Source organism: Nelumbo lutea, chromosome 7 (genome assembly GCF_056320005.1).
Source record: "Nelumbo lutea isolate HS-2025 chromosome 7, American lotus-T2T, whole genome shotgun sequence".
Taxonomy (NCBI): Eukaryota; Viridiplantae; Streptophyta; class Magnoliopsida; order Proteales; family Nelumbonaceae; genus Nelumbo; species Nelumbo lutea.
In genome coordinates this window covers 13969881-13990946 of record NC_142690.1, presented here as the reverse complement: position 1 = coordinate 13990946, position 21066 = coordinate 13969881, and the positions used below count along the sequence as shown (strand labels likewise).

The 21066-nt window shown below is 36.7% G+C and overlaps 2 protein-coding genes, 1 long non-coding RNA gene and 1 other non-coding gene across 4 annotated transcripts; 2 read left to right on the top strand and 2 right to left on the bottom strand.

Annotated features, from left to right (window-relative positions):
- Positions 1-101: 101 nt before the first annotated feature.
- Positions 102-174, bottom strand: TRNAK-CUU (transfer RNA lysine (anticodon CUU)). Its single transcript has one exon. It is a non-coding gene; the product is annotated as a tRNA-Lys (tRNA).
- A 1695-nt stretch (positions 175-1869) lies between these two features.
- On the top strand, positions 1870-4686 carry LOC148845217 (NADPH:quinone oxidoreductase-like). The gene is made up of 3 exons (XM_088954374.1): positions 1870-2144; positions 2226-2417; positions 4168-4686. The coding sequence occupies exons 1-3, from the start codon at positions 2045-2047 to the stop codon at positions 4464-4466; spliced, it is 591 nt and encodes a 196-aa protein (XP_088810500.1). The 5' UTR covers positions 1870-2044; the 3' UTR covers positions 4467-4686.
- A 543-nt stretch (positions 4687-5229) lies between these two features.
- ABCG23 (ABC-2 type transporter family protein) lies at positions 5230-7666 on the bottom strand. Its single transcript, XM_088955288.1, has one exon. The coding sequence runs from the start codon at positions 7467-7469 to the stop codon at positions 5532-5534; it is 1938 nt and encodes a 645-aa protein (XP_088811414.1). The 5' UTR covers positions 7470-7666; the 3' UTR covers positions 5230-5531.
- A 10009-nt stretch (positions 7667-17675) lies between these two features.
- LOC148845215 (uncharacterized) lies at positions 17676-18887 on the top strand. Its single transcript, XR_016101788.1, has 2 exons — positions 17676-18063; positions 18393-18887. It is a non-coding gene; the product is annotated as an uncharacterized LOC148845215 (long non-coding RNA).
- The last annotated feature ends 2179 nt before the right edge of the window (positions 18888-21066 follow it).

Genomic DNA, 21066 nt, shown 5'->3' with positions numbered 1-21066 from the left:
GTGGGCAGGAAATCCGGATTCACCTTAATGATTGATTAAAGAAATATATATGTGAAAAGAGGAGTTCCTTTTAATTTTTTATAATAATAATAAATAAAAACCGCCCACCGTGGGGTTCGAACCCACGACCACAAGGTTAAGAGCCTTGCGCTCTACCGACTGAGCTAGACGGGCCGTACGTAAGATGATAAGTTTTAGTGAATTCGATTCGTACGGAAACAAAATCAATCAGATTCCTCCATAATGACCCCAATGGCCTGTACTTCATCATGATTTTTGAGTTGCTCCAGTGTGGAATGATGCTCTTATGAACTTCGGAATCTTCTCAGCATTCTGCCTTCATCTGTTACTCTTCTAATTATCAAGTCGCCACCTATTAGCTAAGCTGCAATTGAAAAAAGCCCCTATAGGGGGTGCAACTTGGGCGGGTTCAACCTAAATCGAACCGTATTAAATTTTGGGTTGGGTTAGCGCCCAACAAATCGGGCTTTTTTATTTTTTGGGTTGAGTTTGGTTTTAGCCATTAGGTAGTCCAAATTCAGTCCGATTATACATATATATATATATATATATATATATATATATATATTTATATATATACATTTATATTCATATTTATTTATTTACAAACATATTTGCATAAATACATATATCTATAACTTTAGAGTGGGTTCATTAACCAACTCAACCCCGGGTCCAACCCGAATGCATCAAATTACAGTACGGGCCAGGTTTGGATTGGGAAAATTGGGCTTCACCTCAGGCTTGGTCCAGGCTAATACATTAAACCCAAATTTTAGGGTAGGCCCGGATTAACCATAAACCTGGCCTAACCCACCCGACTTGCACCCCTAGCAACTAAGGTTCAATTTAGGAAGAGTGCAAATACAATTAGCCAAAGCCCTAGTTGCATTCTTCAATTTGGGAAGAGTGCAATTAGGGTCCAACTAGGATGTGGACACCTAGACAGTGCATATCCAAACCTTGAATATACACTCTATATATTTGTTTTTATACTCTTTCCAAATTGAGCCCTTACAAATACAAACATGTAGGGTGGAAAACCTTATATATGTTATCTATTTACTTATAAAAATATTATTTATATTGCATTTCTATAAATTTGTTATATTATTTATTTTTTTTATAAAAAACATGTATATATATGATGAAAATAAATAAAAAATACTTGTATTAGATCCGAAGATCCGATAGGATTCAAATTAAGACCGAGTCCTATTAGATCCAATTGGATCCGACATGAACAATGTCAAATCGCATTCAAATATACCCTTATTCGAATCCAATTCGATCCGTTTGCATCATTGAGCATGAGCCCAAACTCAAGCCTCATATTTTTCTACTAAGCCAAGTTTGAATAATCAGATATCCACCTCAACTTGACTTGAATCCACCCCTATCTATACCAAGAGTTCTTCTTGGGAATGGGCCAATCCAGCCCAATCCATTCTTAATCAAGCTTAGACATGAAGTTAAGCACATTAACTCATGTTCAGGCCCAAAGCATCAAACCCAATTTTTTTCCGGCTGGTCTCAAATTCAAGATCTAAGCCCGATAGTTGGACCGGGCTCAGGCTTGGGCCTGAGTATGTTATGTTGACATGTAGGCAAAGCCCGGCCCATGAACATAAACAACAAAATCGATTGGGTCGGTTCGGTTCTACTATTGATAAACCCAATCCATTAACAGGTCTATTGAAAGTAATCCTGTTCATGGGCCGGGATTTGGGCCTAATTTTACACTATCTCCGGTTCGGACTTCGGGCCGGTCCATTAAAATTTTGAAAAAAACCAAGCCCGAGCCCGGCCCATGAAAAGACAAATTTGGATTTGGTGGTTGGTGCAAGTTGGAACTCATTCGGTGATACTTTTTGGTGTTTGTCTGATCATGGTTAGACGGTTAAAGATGTAGATTCTCATATTCCAACCACATCACAAGCGCTAGAAGGTTGAAAGTCGAAACCATTCTCTTGAATTCGATCAGAAACAGCCGTACAGTTGTGAAGAAGAGAGCGGGTGCGAGATGGAACGGAGCGTAGTTGCAGCAAAACCGGTTATCAAGGTAGCAGCTCTTTGTGGTTCTCTCCGCAAAGCTTCCTTCAATCGCGGCTTACTCCGCTCCGGTACCTCTCTCTCTCTCTCTCTCTCTCTCTCTCTCTCTCTCATATTCTATCGGATTCTTGATTTTGTTTAATTTTGTGTAGCAATCGAGATATGTCGCGAGTCCATCAATGGAATGCAGATTGAATATGTGGACATCGAACCCCTCCCTTTCATCAACACTGATCTGGAGGTGAACGGGACCTATCCTCCGGTGGTAGAAGCCTTCCGTCAAAAGATTCTCGAAGCCGATAGCATTCTCTTTGCTTCTCCCGAATACAATTACTCTGTCACTCGTAACTTCTTTTGCCCCTTCTCTTCGTTTCAGCTCTAGCTTCTGAATATAGAGTTGCTAAAATTTGATCACTGCTTTCTTTGTTTGATAAGCAAAATCTGGTAACTGGGTTTTGTAGATTTTATATCTTTTCCTAATATAAGGAAAAAGAATTAGAACTGAAAAATGAGCACTTCATCCAAATCGAAAGAAAATAAAAAAATTAAAAAAGAAGAATCGAAGTTCTAATTCATATAAGAGGCTTCAGAGTGTACATGGTAGAGAAAATCTATTGAAATATACTTGGTCTTTTCTATTATTGGCTTCTTATTTAGTACAAAAAAAATAAAGGAAATGGTATAGAGAATTATACTTATCATAGATTGTCCATGAAAAGGATTTGATTTTGTTCATCATATATTTGACATACTTCATTCTAACCTTGACTTCACCTCAGATACATGTAAAATGAAATAATAATAACACAAGAGATTGATAAGTATCCTTCAAAAACTCTAAGGCTATTTTTGGTTTGACAGAAAATAAGAGAGAAACAGAAAGTTGAAAGAAAGTTCTTAAGGAATTTTGTGGGTTTTGTCATGTGATGCAACCTTCAAAAATGAGAGAAATAACATACCCATAAACTCTTTGGGATAAATTTTGGAGGCATTATCATTGGTTTATACATCAAAACAGCCTAAGCTTTTGGTGTTGCTCCATTTTGTGGAAACTAGAAAGTAGGGGTAATGAATATGTGAAATTGAGATATCCAAAGTTTTAAAATCTCCATTTTAAATTGAACCATTGTCTCTCAATGTTAGTGGCATCATGGTTGGATTATTTCAGCAGAAGTGGTGGATGAGAAAGGAACTATTGTTACAGTTCTCTCAGCTTGGTTAGGATCATTGATTTTAGAAATGCAGGAACCCTGTTTCTTATCAAGAGTAAAGAAATTCAGGAACCGTTTTAGGTGCAAGCTATCTTTCTGGTAATGTCACTGGGTGGTAGTAGCGAAGATCTGTGATTGAATCCCACCTTCACTGTGTTCTGGGCTAGGTCTGCCCCTGTTGTGTAGTTTATTTGCCTACCAAAAAAGAAAGAACATCTTCAACCCAGGTTTTATATCACATTACAAGATCACTTTGAAATTAAACTACATGACCACATCCAACAAAACTGTCACTAGGAGTTGTTTTTTGGACTACCATATTTAAGAACTTCTTTGGTCTCTTTATAGTTAATATCATTCAGTGTTTTAAAAGGTGTGGGAGGTGTACGCCTGGACAGGCGAGGTGCCCCAAAATGCCCTGAGGCATAGGCCAGAGGTGCTGACACCACTGAGATGTACGCTGCAGGTGCAAGAGGTGTACAGCTCATACGCTTTTTTCATGAGGTGTGCATGAGGGGGGCTTCACATCTTCATTCTTTTTAATATAAAAGATTTTTATTAAAAATAAAGAAAAATGAGATCCTCCTTCCTCTTCTTCCTCCTTGTGTTCAGGAGGCTAATGCCTCTTACATTTTGAACTACGCCTCATGCCTCTAGGTAGTGGAACGCCTCGCGTCACGCCTCCGTGTTTTAAAACATTGATATCATTTCCATTATATGGTTATTTTTCTCTTTACTGGGCTTTAGGCCATCATACTTATCTGAATTTCACATGTAGGTCAAGATTTGAAGTAATTTGACATGTTGGGATGTTCTTTGGGTGTATAATTTGCTGATATTAAGCTATTTCTCCTCGCTAACTCTTTTACTTCCCTGATTCTAGCCCCTCTGAAGAATGCTATTGATTGGGCTTCTAGACCTCCAAATGTTTGGGCTGATAAGCCAGCCGCTATCATAAGCACAGGAGGAGGTTTGGGTGGAGGACGTGCACAGTACCATCTTCGCCAAATTGGGGTTTATGTTGATCTTCACTTCATAAACAAGCCAGAATTTATGTTAAGGGCATTTGAACCTCCAAAGAAGTTTGATAGCGATGGCAATTTAATAGACCCTGAGGTAAAAGAGAAGTTAAAGCAGGTTCTTTTATCATTGCAGGCATTTACTTTGAGACTAAAACAGTAGGTGCTGAACCAAGTTACAAAATTCCAAACTTTATTCCTTGCCTGCTTCCTTTGAACTATAGTGTATTTGCATCTCAAAACTGGCTGGATTGCTTGTAGTTTGGCACATCTCAATGATCAGAACAAGTATGAACTTTAAACCACTCCTTGATCATGAAAGGGTTCTGGTTAAGCATGAGTGATGAAATTGAAGGAACAAAGATTTCCCTATTTCCTTTCAATTTGTTTTTTAAAAGTAATCTATTTGGCTGTTGTGCTTTGTATAGTTGTATCATCACGTAGTATCAATATGCAGAATGTTGGGCCATGATGTTATTCTCAGAGCAAGACTCCTGAGTTATGGTTCCTTGAGCATAAATCTCTTTTTCTCTGGGAGATGAGATACTGGAAGTTACAGTTCCTCGAGTTAATCTTCCATTCAAAAAGCTCCAGAAGCCCTTTACAAGTTTATGGCCTATCAATGGTCATCTAGATTATGTAAATGCTCCATGCAGTAGTGATTGATTGATAATTTTTTTTCTACGAAATCTACCTCCTAGAACTAGAATTCAGATCTGATATTGTCCCGGGAAAAGAATACTAATCAGTCCAAACCTATGATCATTGGCCAGTTGAGTTTAACTTCAGGATGTTGGAGGTGACGAAAATAAATTCGGCTATATTATAAGCTTGTTTGCAGAAGCAAAGCCAAAACACAGCTAACGCTCAGTCCATAAATTCAAGGACAACAGGAGAGATTTTTGCTTTGGATTTAATCCCAGGGATACGCAAAATACAAAGCAATAATATTAAATTCAAAAGAAGAGGAAACAAGATACTCAATAGCTAGTTCTTGAAATTTGGTGAGAGGGAGATTAAATCTCACAAAAAGAAACTAAATAAAATCAATCCCTTCGTTCATCATCGTTATTTACAGGAAATAAGTAGTTCCTATCACAGAGAATAGGGCACCCAACTGTAGATTCAGGTCAAACTACATCTTAAGCACCATTGGACGTTTATTGCCAAAACCTGCTAGATGAACATGGATGGGTCCACGGTGATTGATAAGAGTGAAGAAGCTATTTCACAGCATCGTTTTTGAAGCCCTCCGAGCCAGAATGATCCAACCGAGCAGACGATAAAACAACAAGAACCCAATCATGATCCCCACATTCATCCACCTTGTGTCCTGGTCTAATCCTCTGCTCTTCAGAACATCTATCCCTGTGAGTGTACATATTGAACCATCTGGAATTTGCCATGAGAAACAGGTATCTCTCATACTCCAGTATTCATTGATAAGAAGGGAATCCAGGGGATACTTGTAGAGAGAAACATAGTACATGAAAAGCCAATACTTTGGGATGTTTTCCTTTGGAATGAAATAACCAGAGAAGAGAAAGAAGGCCCCCAGGATTGTGCTTATCAGAGAATTCCCAGAGATGAAATCAGGAGAGACTGCACTTAGAAAGAGGACCAGTGAACTGGCCATTAAGACAATCAACCAAACTATGAAGACAAAGAATGCAAAAGCATTGAACGAAGGATTGAGTCCTACAAGCCAGTAAACAGGGATTGCAAAAAGAATGGCGACGACAAACAAGAAAGGCACAAAGATAATGGTATTGGCAATCATATAGGAGGAAACCTTGTAAGCCCCCCTTGAAGCTTCCTTCATTAGAACACGCCGTTCTTGCAGGAAAATTGGAAGAGCTTCCACAGTAGAAGACAGGAGAAAACTAAGACTGAAAGCAAAAAGACCCAACCTCTCAGCTACCCCACTATCATCCTTCTTGACCCTCAAATAAACACTGCCCAACCCCAAACCCCCCACAATTGCTTGCATTGTTCTTGCCAAGAACAACTGCTTTGTCCTGTAAATTACTTTCCAAAATCTCAAACAAAGAGACAGTATCTCAAAAAGTCTCCAGAAATAACAGCAGCAAGTCTGTCTCTTGTAAACAGTTTGTTGGACTTCAATTTCTCCTGGCCAGATTGAGAAAGAAGATGGTTGTTTTTCTTCTTTGGTTGATATATATCCTTTTGAAATTGAATCCTCCAATGGCCTGACAATCTCCATGGCATACTCTAGAGCATTTAGCTGTACTGGGATTTTATATCCCATATGGGTTATGATAACCTCAAGCAACTCAAGGCTACCATTGTGAATGACTGAGCCACGAGAGAGCAGTAAGAATTTGGGGATGGCCTGTAAAATTCTGTAACTGGGTTGGTGGATGGTTAGAATTACCATTCTCTGCTTTTCTTTTGACATGGAGGAAATCAGTTCGATTACCTGAAGAGCTGATGTGCTGTCTAGCCCTGAAGTTGGTTCATCAAGCAGCAAAGTTGGTGGGTCATGGATCATTTCAACGCCTATAGACACCCTTTTCCTTTCTCCACCTGATATTCCTCTTGTCTCTTCATCTCCAATAAAGCTATCTGCAACATGCAGAAGACCCAGCTCGTGCATCAGACACTCCACCCTCTCTTTCTTCTCCTTTGAATTCATCCCTCTAAGTCTGAATTCAGCGCTGAACATCAGTGTTTCCTTGACAGTGAGGAGAGGAAGCAGATTGTCCTCCTGCGCCACGAACCCACACTTTCTCCTTAACTGAGATGGACTAGTTATGGGTTGATCATTAAGTGACAGACTCTTTGGATCAAATTCTGTATGTCGAATCCGACCAGAAATGATCTGCAGAAGTGTGGACTTCCCAGCACCACTGGGACCAACAACCGCAAGGATTTCTGAGCTCCTAGCTGTGAAAGAGACAGACCTGAGTATGTTGATATGCTCAATCCTCTGAGTCAGAAAACAGAATGAACTGGGTGCAAAGCTTTTGGTGTAGGATAGATTTTTCACAGTCAGTTTGTAATGTGGGTAGGATCGATGAGATGAAGATGATGAATTGTAGAATGAAGAGGAAGGGCTGGTTGATTCTTGTGGTGAGTTGGATGTTGTTGAGTAGAGTATCTCCTGGTCATCATCGAGGCCTCTTTTCTGGAAGCAGGATGCCATTGTTGAGGCCTGATCTCTGCAGGAGGAAAATCTGGGGGGAGGAAATGGTATCTGGAGGATGCTTTGAAGTGGGGATCGAGCAAAGAGGAAATTCAGGACGGAAGATGGAGGTTGAACTGACAAACCAGAAAATGGAGATTATTGCAGTTGCAGCAATGCATTGGTGATGGTTGAAAGCTTGGGTTTGGCAATGTTTGGTGATCAGAAATTTGACGAATTTCGAGACATTTATAACGTAGTTTGCTTACGTTTACTTGATGGGCAAATAGTTTTGCACACGTGACACGCCACACCAATAAATAGGGATGTCACTGGATCGGGTTAAGCGACATTCCATCTTTAACCCGAGACATCCGGATCGGGTTCGGCCAGCCATAACCGGGTTATGATCGAGATTGAAATGCGGTTGACGCGTACCAAACTTTCTCCACTGACATAATGATATTGAAGAAAATGTCTAAGTATAGGCTTAAGAACAGAGCGGTTCATGGAACAGGATGGGTTGGTTTCGGCAACCCTATTTCAACTAGTTGGTTGGATCGGGTTGAAGTGACGGGTCGGGTTTTGATTGATCCAGTACCAACCCCAATCTGCTGACATACCTACCCAATAGGCCAATAAATTCATTTCGGGCCTTAAAGTCGGGTTGTTCAGAAAAGAAGGCTTAAGCAAAACTACAAAAGGATCCTCTTGGTCATAGATTTGGTTTCGACCCAACATGGCCCGTACAATTCTTCTGGGTGTCTTGAATTTATGGATCAATTCGATCTCAAAACACATGTCAGGCCCATAAATCCATTTTAGAACAAAAATATAATATTACTCTCTTGGGTTCGACTATGATGACATGGAAAAGATATGATAACTGAAAAACCACTGACCAATAACACAAAATCTTAAACGTGGTTAAGAATATGGTGTGATTTATCAAAATTCATGAGTGGGTATCAAAACTCCTTCTATATCATATCTTCCCTAATTCTATGATACCGGAAAGGTCTGAATGCCTAAAAATTTGAAACAATTAGAGACCCACGTGAATGAATATCAATTGATCGGTTACAATTTGATGATACCGGTTGATTAGTTATCGCTTTTTTTAGGTATGATACCATTTCGGTATCATAGTCGAACCCTATTTGGTGGGCGGCTCTAATTTGGCCAAATCACCACTCAACCATGACATAAATATTGCAGATGGGGTAGGGAAAAGCTCATTAGTGATTATAAAATATATAGTGAACATGAGGTCTATTATCTTCGATGTACCTTATGCCCTAAGATCGCCTTGGCTTTTCAGTCTTCACCACTACCCCATATCACTGTGGACAGTTCAACAGTAGGTTACCTAAAACAAACAAAACCTTATCCACCATACAGATTACCGCATTTGTTGTTAGGAAAATCTATGATAGTGAAAGAATTTTGACCAATCTAAATTCATCGTTGAATTTTGATAAATTTCACTTGATTGATTAACACGTTTATGATAATAGTTGATTGATTATAATTTTTTTCGGATAACTCTTTGTTCTAATAGGGCGGAATGTTTAGGATTCATTTGAGAATAATGAGCAAACACACCAGTATTCCGCATGAGGCTCACGCCACATTTGTAAAAAGAGTGTGAGATTGTAAATAGTGAAAAATAAGAATTACAGGAAAAAATATGGAGAAAAGGAACAGAGGACTTAGATAAATGTAAGGTTTAAAACATGGGATATCAGGTTTTCAGTGATCAGATGAATTTTCCTAAAAAATAAACAAAATTTCTACAATTTAAAAAAGGGATTTAATGCATGCAACCCATGATCCACTGATTAGGTTGGATCATCATATTTGTAGCCAGTTGAATAATGGGCTCAAAATATTGATACATTCATATCGTGAGATTTTTTTTGGGTTTTTTACAAGAAAGGAAAAGAGAAAAGACTTATCAAAGAAAACCTCTTTGACTCTTTGGGCTTTAAAGTTGGGCTATTTACTTAAATTTATCCCATGATTTCAATAAACTAATCGAATATACCCTGTGATTTCCAAAACTATTTAAATATACGCTTTCTTAAAGTATTTTAACGCTAAAGTTGATAGAAAAAAAAATAATAAAAGGACAAAACTGACTTTAACTATTCATTGAATTTTCAAAACGTCTTTTGTTCACTTTCTTGCTCTCTTTTCATTCAATCCAGAGATGGCAGCGGAGGGATAATTGAGATTGGAGAGCAAATCTGCTTTAGAATTCTTTGGGCATTTGAGATTAGTGATCTTTGAGACAGAGTAGTAGAGCTGCAAATCAGGTGGACCGGGCCTGGCATGGCCCAATGCGGCCTATATATATAATTATATACATGTTTATAATTTTTTTCAAGCTTTTTATAAAAAAATGTCTCTCATGGTCTGGCCTGACCTGTGGCCCAGTCCGGCCTGGGCTTGCCTGGGGTCATTCCATGGGCCATGCCAGGTCTGACCTATGAAGTATCCTATACGTAGCGAGTACAGCCTGGCTCAGCCCGTGGACCAATATGGCATGGCCTGATTTACATCTCTACATAATAGTCATAATTACACAAAAATTGCAAGTAGTAATTACTTTTGTGTCCTTTTCATATACTAATTCTGGTTGTAATGCCCTACATGGGCTTACTTCTCCCCCACCGAAATCATATGGTGTGACCATCGATCTCGTGATTGGTTCTTCTCCATTGTTTGCTTGAATAGCTGCACACCAGCCCCCAGTAACAGCACCAGTAAAAGGCTAAGGGCCTGTTTGGCTCAAGACAAAAGGGGTATGGAAACTGGAATTGGAGATCAGAATGATTCATTCCGATTCCAACTGTTTAGTTGGACAGAATTGGAAAATCTCATTTTTATTCTTGGTAGAATGGCATTTTCCCATTTGAGGGAATGGTTATTCCCTCCCCCTGCATTGGGAATGAAATCCCATTCGAGCTGATTCTTATTACTGTCTAATCCAAACAAACTATAAGAATAGACCATTCTGTCAATTCCAATTCATATTCTGAAGGATTTTGGTTCTGATTCCAATTCTGGCTTCAAACCAAACAGACGCTAAAAATATTAGGTAGCAATCTAAGGTTAGTCATTATAGCTTATTTTGTTATAGTCCCCAATAACAGTAACGCATTGACACTAAAGATTAATTAGTAAAAGTCCACCTCCTCCCCATCTTCCTTTTTTTTTTTTTTTTTCTCTTTTCTTCTTTCTTTTTTGTCTCTCCATCTTCTTCCCGATGGTGAACTACATTAAAACAAAGCACGATTAAACAAGCAATATCATTCTTCTCTTGCCTTTTTTTGTTTGAAGATCAAATCAGCCCCCCACAAGATTGTCCCCCACAACGTCCCATAGCATATCCTAGCCGTGTATTGAAAACATTTCCTGATGATAATACCAAAAATGATGATGCCATCATTGGAAGATGTTCCCAATATACGACTAGGATGTACTGTGAGATATGGGAGGCTGATTTGAACTCTTTTGTTTGAACCATTGGCATCACAACTGAGATTTTAGTTTGAAAGAAAAGGTAGGGAGGCAAACTTATACATCCCTACCTTCTTTCAAACCAAACATAGCGTTGATGAAAATTTTGATTGACTCAACCAATGTTATTTGCCTAACCGCTTTGATATCACAGATTCGTTGGTAAGGGAAAAATCATGGTTACAGAAATTACAGAAAGGAAAAGAAGAAGAAAAGAGGAGGGGAAGGAGAGAATCAGAGAAAGGAAAAATAAAAGTGGAATTATAAAAAACCAAATGGGTATGTGAAATAGCCCTAAACATTTTCTTAACAGGTGTCTTATTCATGTTATGTGGGGCTATCTTACAAACCACAAAAAAAAAAAAAAAGGATTTTGGTCAAACCACAAAACCCTAAGGCTGTGTTTTATTTGAAGGAAAAGGTAGGGAAACCTATACAAGGTTTATACATGCTTTTCTTCCTTTCCTTTCTCTACTTTTTCCATCAAACCAAACATAACCTAAAGTTAATGCAAAAGCTTGGCCTTGAGAACCTTTGATTTTTATTATTAATACATACATTTAGATGGTGAGAAGAATTATTAGGAGCTCTTTCAAAGCTCCAAAACTAATGCAAGAATCAAATTGTTAAGAATCGTTTAATGTTGGAATTTTGTGACTTGAATTCCAAAAAATTAGGTTTTTTGTGCTTCAGTGTGTGTTAAGAGACTATTGCCAAGGTTCAAATATATATCAATATAGACTTACTAACGTATACACATCAATATACGCTTTAGATAGGCATTATGCAAATTTCACAATTACATTAATAACAGTAAACCTAAGGTTGAAATAACTATCACTAAGGTATAAATATATAAGATATGTACTATATAACATTTTATAAATCACATATAAGTCCATTAATATGTTATTATTTATTTAAGTTAAATTATTAATTAATGATATCAATAATTAAATTAATATATAAACAACCTAAAAATATATATTAGACTGATGAGAATGTTCAAGATCCATAATTCAAGAGTCCAAGATAAAAATCATAAGCAACTTTAATATTTTAATTTCTAAAAATGTTCTATATTTTATTAGTTTTATTGTTTTATATTAATTAACAAAAAAAAAGTCAACTTAATCTTAAATCCTTATTATTCTAACAAATGGCCATATAACTTCTTAATATTACTAATGTAAATTAAATAAATTTTGTAAGTAATACATTTATTCATATAAATAATAAAATTCTGTTCTCTATTATAAATTATGTTATTAATCAATAATTTGCAGAAATTTATAATCTGAATTTAGTAAGTGTATCAAATCCATTAAAATTTCAAAGATACATATCGTATGCAATTCATAAATTTCAATTGCTAAAATAGTTATTCCTTTTTTATTATTTTTACCCGATATCAGTGTAGAATAGTAGATTTGATATATCAATCATATATCATTTATTTCATTAATATTTAGAAAAAAAGTTATTTAATGATTATTTCTACTTTCTTTTTAATTTTCTAGTTGAACACTGTTCATATATAACATTATTTACTTTAGTTAAAGTTGGCCATCAAGTTAGCAAATGCTATTTTCCTTCAACCATTAGCATGACATTAGAGTGGCTTAATGGTGAGTAGTTAAACAATTGAACTTTAAGTAGGGATGGATACAAATCAAGCTTTTCATGAGATATGTGAGCTTACCTCATTAAAAGCTCTATTTTTTGAATCGGGATAAACCAAGTATGAGATGAATATATAGGCTTGTTTGTTAATCGAGTTAAGCTCGTCTCATGAAGCCTGCAAGTCTAATCTGACTTATATTATATATATATATAATATTTTTAATTTGTATATGTCTAATGGTAATTAAATAGCATTTTACATATAACTTTTATGACATGTATATATATATATATATATATATATATATATAATTTTTTACATGTACAATTCTTTATTTTTTATATGAAGCTTGGCTCATTGTCGAGTTCAAGCCAAACCAAGCTCAAACATATGGGCTTTTGAGTGGGGTTGATCAATTTGAGCTCAGTCTCTAGCTAAAACTGACCTTCATCTCATGCTTCATGTTTTTCCATTGAGTCGAGCTCGGATAACTAAATATTTGACTTAACTCGGTTCAAATCAATCCATACTCCTTAGGTTAAGAATCAAACATTTGAGGTTGTATTATAAGAATCAAAGATTAAAGGTAGTTTGTAAGTTCTTTTTTTTTTTTTTTTAATTTCCTACCTTTCCTTTACATGACCAAGTAGTGATGGTAATGGGGTGTGTTCGAGGAGGGTTTTGTAATTTCCAGACCCTACTTGCCTCTCTAGACCACCCAACCCACACCCTCCCTAAAACCTATAGTGGGTTGGATTTTCAAAATCCAAACCCTCCCCACACATTAAAATGCAAATCTCCTCGATTGTACCCTCCCCGTATTTGAGGGTGGGGTAGGTTGGGTTTTGAATCCCACCTATCAAGCTCTCTTAACTAGGGTAGGGAGCTTCTTTTATAGAGTGGCATCTTATTTTCTCATAAAAGAACATCTCAAAAGTGGTTATTCCCACTCTGGAACAAAAAAATCCTTCCTTATACATGTATTTATCTACTCAAATGGTACTTACCTCCACTAAAAATAAAAAAATAAAAAAACAAAAATTCATTTCAAATGATGTAAAATATATAAAGTGGGTTATTGTTTTGAAATAAAAAATGATTTAATCTCTTAAATTAAATAATAAATCTAGACATAAAAATAAAAATAATAACCTAGTACATGGTCATTCTATAATTATTTGTTATATATAAGCAATAAACAAGCAAAATAACATGAACATCAAGATTTCCAATTATTTAATTAAAATGGGTAAAAATCATATAAACTATCAACTATCCTTTACATAAAATTCAAAATATTATTAAATTCAACACCTAATACATAAATATACAAGTCAGGGAGGGTTGAGTTTATCCTAATACCATACTCTTAGGCTATGTTTGGTTTGAAGGAAAAGGTATGAAAACCTATACAAAGTTTGTAAAGGTTTCATTGACTTTCCCTACTTTTTCCTTCAAACCAAACATAGCTTTAGGGGTTGTAAAATCCTGAAACTCATTCTGACTCCAAAATCTGTTTTTCAATAAAAAATAAACCATCCTCTTGGGGCAGTTACCAACTAGATAGGGTAAAAATTGTCATCCTTAGGAGCAAGCTTACCTAAAGATTCTTGGCTTCTAAATTCTACTTTGTTTGAATTTTAAAGGCAATTAATAGAAGTGATAAGAGCAATAGTGAAACAACTACAATTTGAATTAATTTCAAAAGACATGATTAATGAGGAAAGAAATTAATGGCAGAATTTGGAAAGCCTCACTTAAAAGGGCATGAATGGTGGAAACTACAATTATTACAAGGCATTAAATTTAAAATTCAAATTTTATAATCTATATCAATCAATATGAGCTGATACAAATTAGGAATGTCAATGGGCAAGTTCAGGGCTGGGACCATATTCCCCTTCCCAGCTCCAATTTTTTACTGACTTCTCATCTCCAACCCCAACCTCCTCTGGGGGAAAAAGACTCAACCTCCATCCCTGATCCTGATCGAGATGGTTTCTCCATGGAGAACTCAAATACCCATTTTTTTTTTTCTTTGAGGAAAAAGATTTTCGTAAAAGAAAAAAAATCATCAATTAAAATTTACAATTCAAATCATCAGGTCCGAATATGGCAGGGACTTCACTCCCCATCCCCGACCTGATCAGGCCAGGGAGGCTTAGATATCTAACGGGGACGGAAAAAATTGTCATCTCTAATACAAACCATATGGGTGAATGGCATCAATGTTTGATCATTCCACCTTTGCCACATACCCTTGCTTACCGATATGATAGGGCCTTGTATCGGGTATAGTTTTGGGCTGACAAGCACGAAAAATGCTAATTGGAATCTGAAAGCAAACATTTTATGCAAAAGTAAAAATTAAAGAAAAATAAATGAATTAAAAAAAAGACATAAGTTAGTTATATATTAATTCAATCCATCCTCCCTATATCCTGGATAGCTAGGACTAAAATTAGGTTATGTGGTGGAGAGGAGTCAAAATGTCTCTATCTTGAGCCTCTCTTTAAATCAGAGAATCAAACACTTGGGGTTGTATTCCAAGAACCAAAGGTTAAAGATAGCAATTCTAACTTCGTTTCTTTCCTTTTCTTCTTTTTCTCTTCGGATAAGATCCCTTGTTCCTACCTTATTTTCCCACTTTACGATCAATGAATCAAAGTAAAAAAAGAGGGTTGACCATTTTGAGAGTGAATGGTTTACCCTCCTAGTCTAGCCAAATACCCACAAAGCTCGTCTTGTGGGTATGCCTCCAAACATTTTCAGGACCATACTCGTCAGTCCCATGAGACAGACAGAAAGAGAGAGAGAGAGAACTATTAATTTGTAGGGCCAAGCTTGAAAATAAACGTCAAAGATCAATATAGTTGTGGATAACATTTAATAAAATGGAGGTGGTTCCTGTGTCATATCTTTTTTTTTTTTTTTCTGGTACTATCAGTGTTCAATGAAAAATATATATTTCGAAAATGAAATTGCATGGCAAATAAACTATGCCTAATTAGTACATGAGCCTTTGTTTTAATTTCAAAACCCCAACTGACATTTTTCATTTAATCACTGATATATTCGTTTTTCCTTTTGGGAGGAGGCCCTAATATGTAAATCTTGTTCTGTATTCCACTCTGTTCAGTATGTGTTATATCGATTGTGAAATTATAAGTCTTTTAATCATTTTGTCTTATTTCAACCCATGTATTTTTCAATCTTGCCCCACCCCAAAAGACCTTATATCTACCAATGGAGGGGTGGCTAAGTTGGTATATATGTTAGCTGGTTAGTTCCAATATAGACAGTCGAATCCTAATATCACCAACCTTGAGGAGAGGGTTGTAAGTGTGGTGGATTGTTTGTAAAGCCTTTTTTTTATCAAACTTTAATTTTCTTTCTAAAATTGAATTAATACTGTGTTTTCTAGGTTGCTTAGGTCCTTGTGGATCTTATTGATATGAAAAGAACTTGTTATGCTTAACAAACCACAGGAGAAAAAAAAAAAAAAACAAAGAACAAATTAAAGAAACCCATAGCTTTTGAACTATCTTTTTTAGTATGGGTATTTTAACAAGTCATGAAGTCAACAATTGTGAAAAGCGGACAACTATAAACCATTTTAGCTGTTAATTCCTTTTTGATGGTTAAACATGAATAAATCAGTGATAAATTGACATCTTTTAACCTAATTAAAATCTTTGAAAATAAATATACCTTGTGAAGTATAAAAGCACAAATTGAAATATATGTCAATAAAAAGTAAATAGATCATGCAATATCTTTAATATAGGGGATATTTGGAACCGTGGCCGTTTTTTATGTTGGATTCATATAGGCGTTTCAACAAACGCCCATGTATCTTACTGTTTGGTTCAATCAATTATTAAAAAATCGGGCATGCATCGAAAATCAATACCCCACCGATTGATGCATGAAACATCAAATTTGACATTTCATGCATTGGTGAAATGTTTTCCCCAACGGTTGACTGATATGTATCCTATGTGGTGCTTACCTATTAGCACATACATGAAAAATTGTGATGAAAATCATCTTAGCACATACATGAAAAATTCACTGCCTACAGGGCAGAAGTGTATTTTTGTGAAAAATGGGTCTTAGAAGTATGAACATTTTTTCTTGAATATCGGTCCCAAAAAATACCAACACTTTCAAATACCATTATAATTAATCGAAGCTTAATATATCATAAATTTTTTAGATACATTAAATTGAATTGTTCATGAAATGTCTTTAATATAATTAATTAAAAATTAATATCTCATAATTTTTTTAGACTCAAAAATGCCACCGATGATCAAAAATCAGTTACTCCCGTTGGTGTAGCCTAAGACCATGAATCACGATTCTCACAGCTCTGAATGTATTTATGTAAAACGAAAGATGGAGCTATAACAATGCATCAAAGGCCATGATTTAACCGTTTTAGCCCAACACTACTCTAATGGGTGTATCTGATTTCTTCAAGTGACCGACGTGCACAAATCAATCTCCTTCAGGGTGAAGGTTTCCTTTGTCGTTGTTGTATTTCCCTCTCCAAACAACAAAGAGTGGGACCTGCTTGATCATCTAAAATTCCACTACGTGTACAGATTTTTGTCCACAAAGAAAATGAATATGAGACGAGTCAAACAAATAGATAAAAGGGGTCTTGACTAGACAGTCCCCTGCTTCACTGACAAACATAATTGAAAGCAATGCTCCATTAAAGCATGGGCAAACCCTAGACACGTGGCGCCTCCTTACACTATTCACTCTTAACACTCCTCTTAATTTCACCAAGACCCACCAAACTAAACCCTAGAATCAGGCAACTCGGGTTACCCGTCTAGCAATTGGAATCTAAAACTCAATTCACAACGCGCGTCTTTATAATTTAACCTGCCCAACAGATAACCCACAGCTTTCTTGCCACGTGTCATGTTTTGAAATGGTAGTAAACTCTACGGTCACAAACCCTCTGGTAGGGCTAGCATTCCCCTTTAATGAGAGGCACGTAGCTTTACACGCCTCCTAGAATCTTTGTCTTTGTTCTCTCAATCACAATAACTCTCTGAGCAGTACTCTATTTAGTTCAGGCCCCTCACTCTTGACACATAATCTCCTGATAACCACTTTATTTATTACCTCTTCAATCCTTTTCACCTCGCAACACACACACAGATCATGTCTCGTCACCGGCGTCAAGCATCTCAGGCAATCCTCTCGGCGTTCGATGCCCTGGAGGAGCCACCAAGGGAGTCGGACGTCGGTCTAGTAGCCAATGCAGCAGCTGGTACAACTAGTCATGTCGTCGCTGCTAATGTTGCTGCTGGTTCTAGTGTTGGTGCCACTGATAAGACAAGTCATCCCCCTCGCGCCGGACAAGATTGCCTTAGCCAGCAATCTGTTTCGCCTTCAGAGAAGAAGCCATCATCCATTGATCGTTCGACCTAGTCGAAGATCTTGGTAGTTAATTCCACTCTTTCTGCTTGTTGTTTCTTCTTGTTCCAATCTCTTTGACCGAGTTTCGCCTTACTTTCTTCTTCTTCTTCTTCTTCTTCTTCTTCTTCTTCTTCTTCTTCTTCTTCTTCCGGGTCTTGTTTTTTTTTTTTTTTTTTTTCTTTTGTTGAAAACTCTGAACTTGTGATCTTTCTGGGCTTCTTTTCTGGTCAAAATTAAGCTGGAACTGAGCCTTGTTTACGATTCTATATGATAGTCATGCTTTGTTCTTTGTTGTTTATGCTATGTAATTCCCATTAAGGAGAGGTGATTTATTACTGATTTGCTTTTGTTAGGAAAAGAAAGAAAAATGAGAGAGTGAGAAGAAAGATAGATAATGCAATAACCAAATTGTGAAACTAGAGCTCTATAATTTTCTGAAAATGGCATCACCTCCTGATCCAACTTAAAGCAGACTCGACCCAGTATGATTAAGAGAAGAACTGAAGAACCAGGTGTGAGAACAGACAGAAGATCATTACTCTTTGCAATTTGATTACAAGAAGGCTAAAGATAGTTCTGTAGCTAGGGCATCTGCTACAGTTGTACGCAGAAGGGCAATTAAGATTGTTCTATGGATCATGTCTCATCTGGGTTCATCATCTCACCAAGTCTTGTCAACTGACAAGCCTGAAGATAGTTTCTCTAGTAGGGCATGGTGTTTCCAGTACAACCATGGTCGCACATGCAGTGTTTTCTGCAACTCTAGTAAAAAAATTATATTAATTTGTTTGATAATTTAGGGATCTATTATTCAACATTGCAGTCTTGCAGAGATTATCGTTTCTTCATTTAACTATCTTATTTATTTATTTATTTGTTATTTTACTTCTGTTTGAGCTTTTTATTAGGACTTGGACCTGACCTTCACGTGATGGAAGGGGACCAAAGAGAAATGGACTAGCCTCACCAGTACTAATGTTCATTAAATTGAAAATTAGCTAGGGTAAGAGCCAATCACTACTCGCCACGTCATTAAGTGGCACCTGAACGTCACGTAAAAGAAGGGGACCAAGCTATCCTTATCCTGAACACCCCCAATTTCCCTAACCCAAAGAGGGGGGAGAAACTAATTGTGTAAGATATGGGTACAAGACAACACCAGAGTAAAGATTCTCTCTGTGTGTTCTCTTTCATTTCAGGGAAGAAAATCAACTGCATCCCACTGGAGAGTGGAGAATATTATGGCTGGTAATAAACTGGTATTTTATAGAATAGAACCTGATGGGTCTTATAATAAACTGCAACTTACAGGTGATTTTCCATGGCATTTCAGTCCTGGTGACAATCTATTAGGGTTAGAAAAGTAGGGGTGCAACTCGGGTTATCCAACTTGAAGAATTTACACAACATTAGGCTTGGGCCCCAGGGCCAGGCCCATTCAAAAATTTTCAAGTGCTTCTCCCACTTAAAGCGAAAAACCCAGAGTCCGGTTCTAGTGAGTAGAGGAGTCCTTGATGTGAACGCTCTTCTAGCTAATGGTTCCAACTCTCCCACATACAAGTTTTGCACCAGTAAGAGGGCCCATCACTTAGTACAAGAGAGCAGTGGAGAGAAGTTGAAGACCCCTCTTCAATTTCAATTTATAGAATAGGGGAATTGGCAGTGATGGAAGGTAAATCTCCATCTCCCTCTTATAATTATTTTGTTTTTTCAACACGCTAGAAATGGGCTTTGCATCAGTTTTAAGTGTTTACATGACCAACTTACACCCCTAAAGGGAGGGGATCGATGGAGGGAAGAAACCGATGAGGGTTTTGCAGGAGCTCAGATCTCTTGCAAACAAAAGCTCTGCAAACATTGCATCCAACCACACATTGGCAATATTTCCAAATATATATATATATATATATATACATATATATTGTATAAATATATATGTTAAATTTATGGAGAGATATTCTATGCTTTCACAATGTATACAAAGTTTTTGCTTGCAAGGAATCCCATTGTTAGGTGAATAGGTGAATGACCTAGTTTCTGTGTCATTCCACCATTTCCAAATATCAAAATATTTTACTTAATGAAATTCATATTAGTTTTCTATATGTATTTGTGCATTTCTTAATTCTTCTACCATTTTAAGAGGTTTCCCGTGTACTATATATGATAGTATGCACTCCATTTAGACCTTTTTTTTTGTCTCCATAGGGCTACCTACATAAGAAGGGGTAGTCCATCCCCAAACCCATAACACCTTCCCCCCTACAACAAGTGGGAAGGTGTAATACATTTAGACCAATGATAAATTAATTTATGCACTTCATTTTTTCTGTCTCCACTACAACAAGTGGGAGATCTTACCAACCAACAAGTTGGCACCTTATCATTTAGACCATTGATACATTAATTTATGGTATTTGAGCTTCGGATTTGATGTTATTGTAATACATTTGTGGAATTTGAATAAATCTCTCTATTGTATCCATGTGTATCTTAATTTTATGTTGGGTTTTTTATGAAACTTTGGCCCCCGTAAGGGTCCGTCTAGATCTCCTACCCGCAAGACAACACAGCTGTACATTAAAAGCATCTCTCCATGCATGAATGATAACATACAAGTATGGTAGATGTACCCAGTGTACGGCTGTAGTGTGAAGTGTGGATAGATCCGAGGGCAAAGTACTGTGAATTAGGTCTAATTAATGGGTTATTGGCAGTTCATGATAATTATTAGGTGCATACAGGACCCATTGGCACAATAGGGAAAGCCTACCTAGTTTCAGTTGGAACATGTGCCTAAAGATGCCCTAAGACCAAGGCAACTATGAAGGGATTGAGGGGATTGGCAATGCCTATCCTTCGTACAATATTTGTTTGTTTCCTTGTAAGTATCAGAGAGAGAGAAAAAGAGGAGAGGGATTTATTAATACTTTGAAACCTTGCAACCATAATTTTTTAACATATGCCTACGTGTAAAAATCTAAATTTATTGAGAATGAACAATGAAGTTTATTTCAAGGTAGCAGT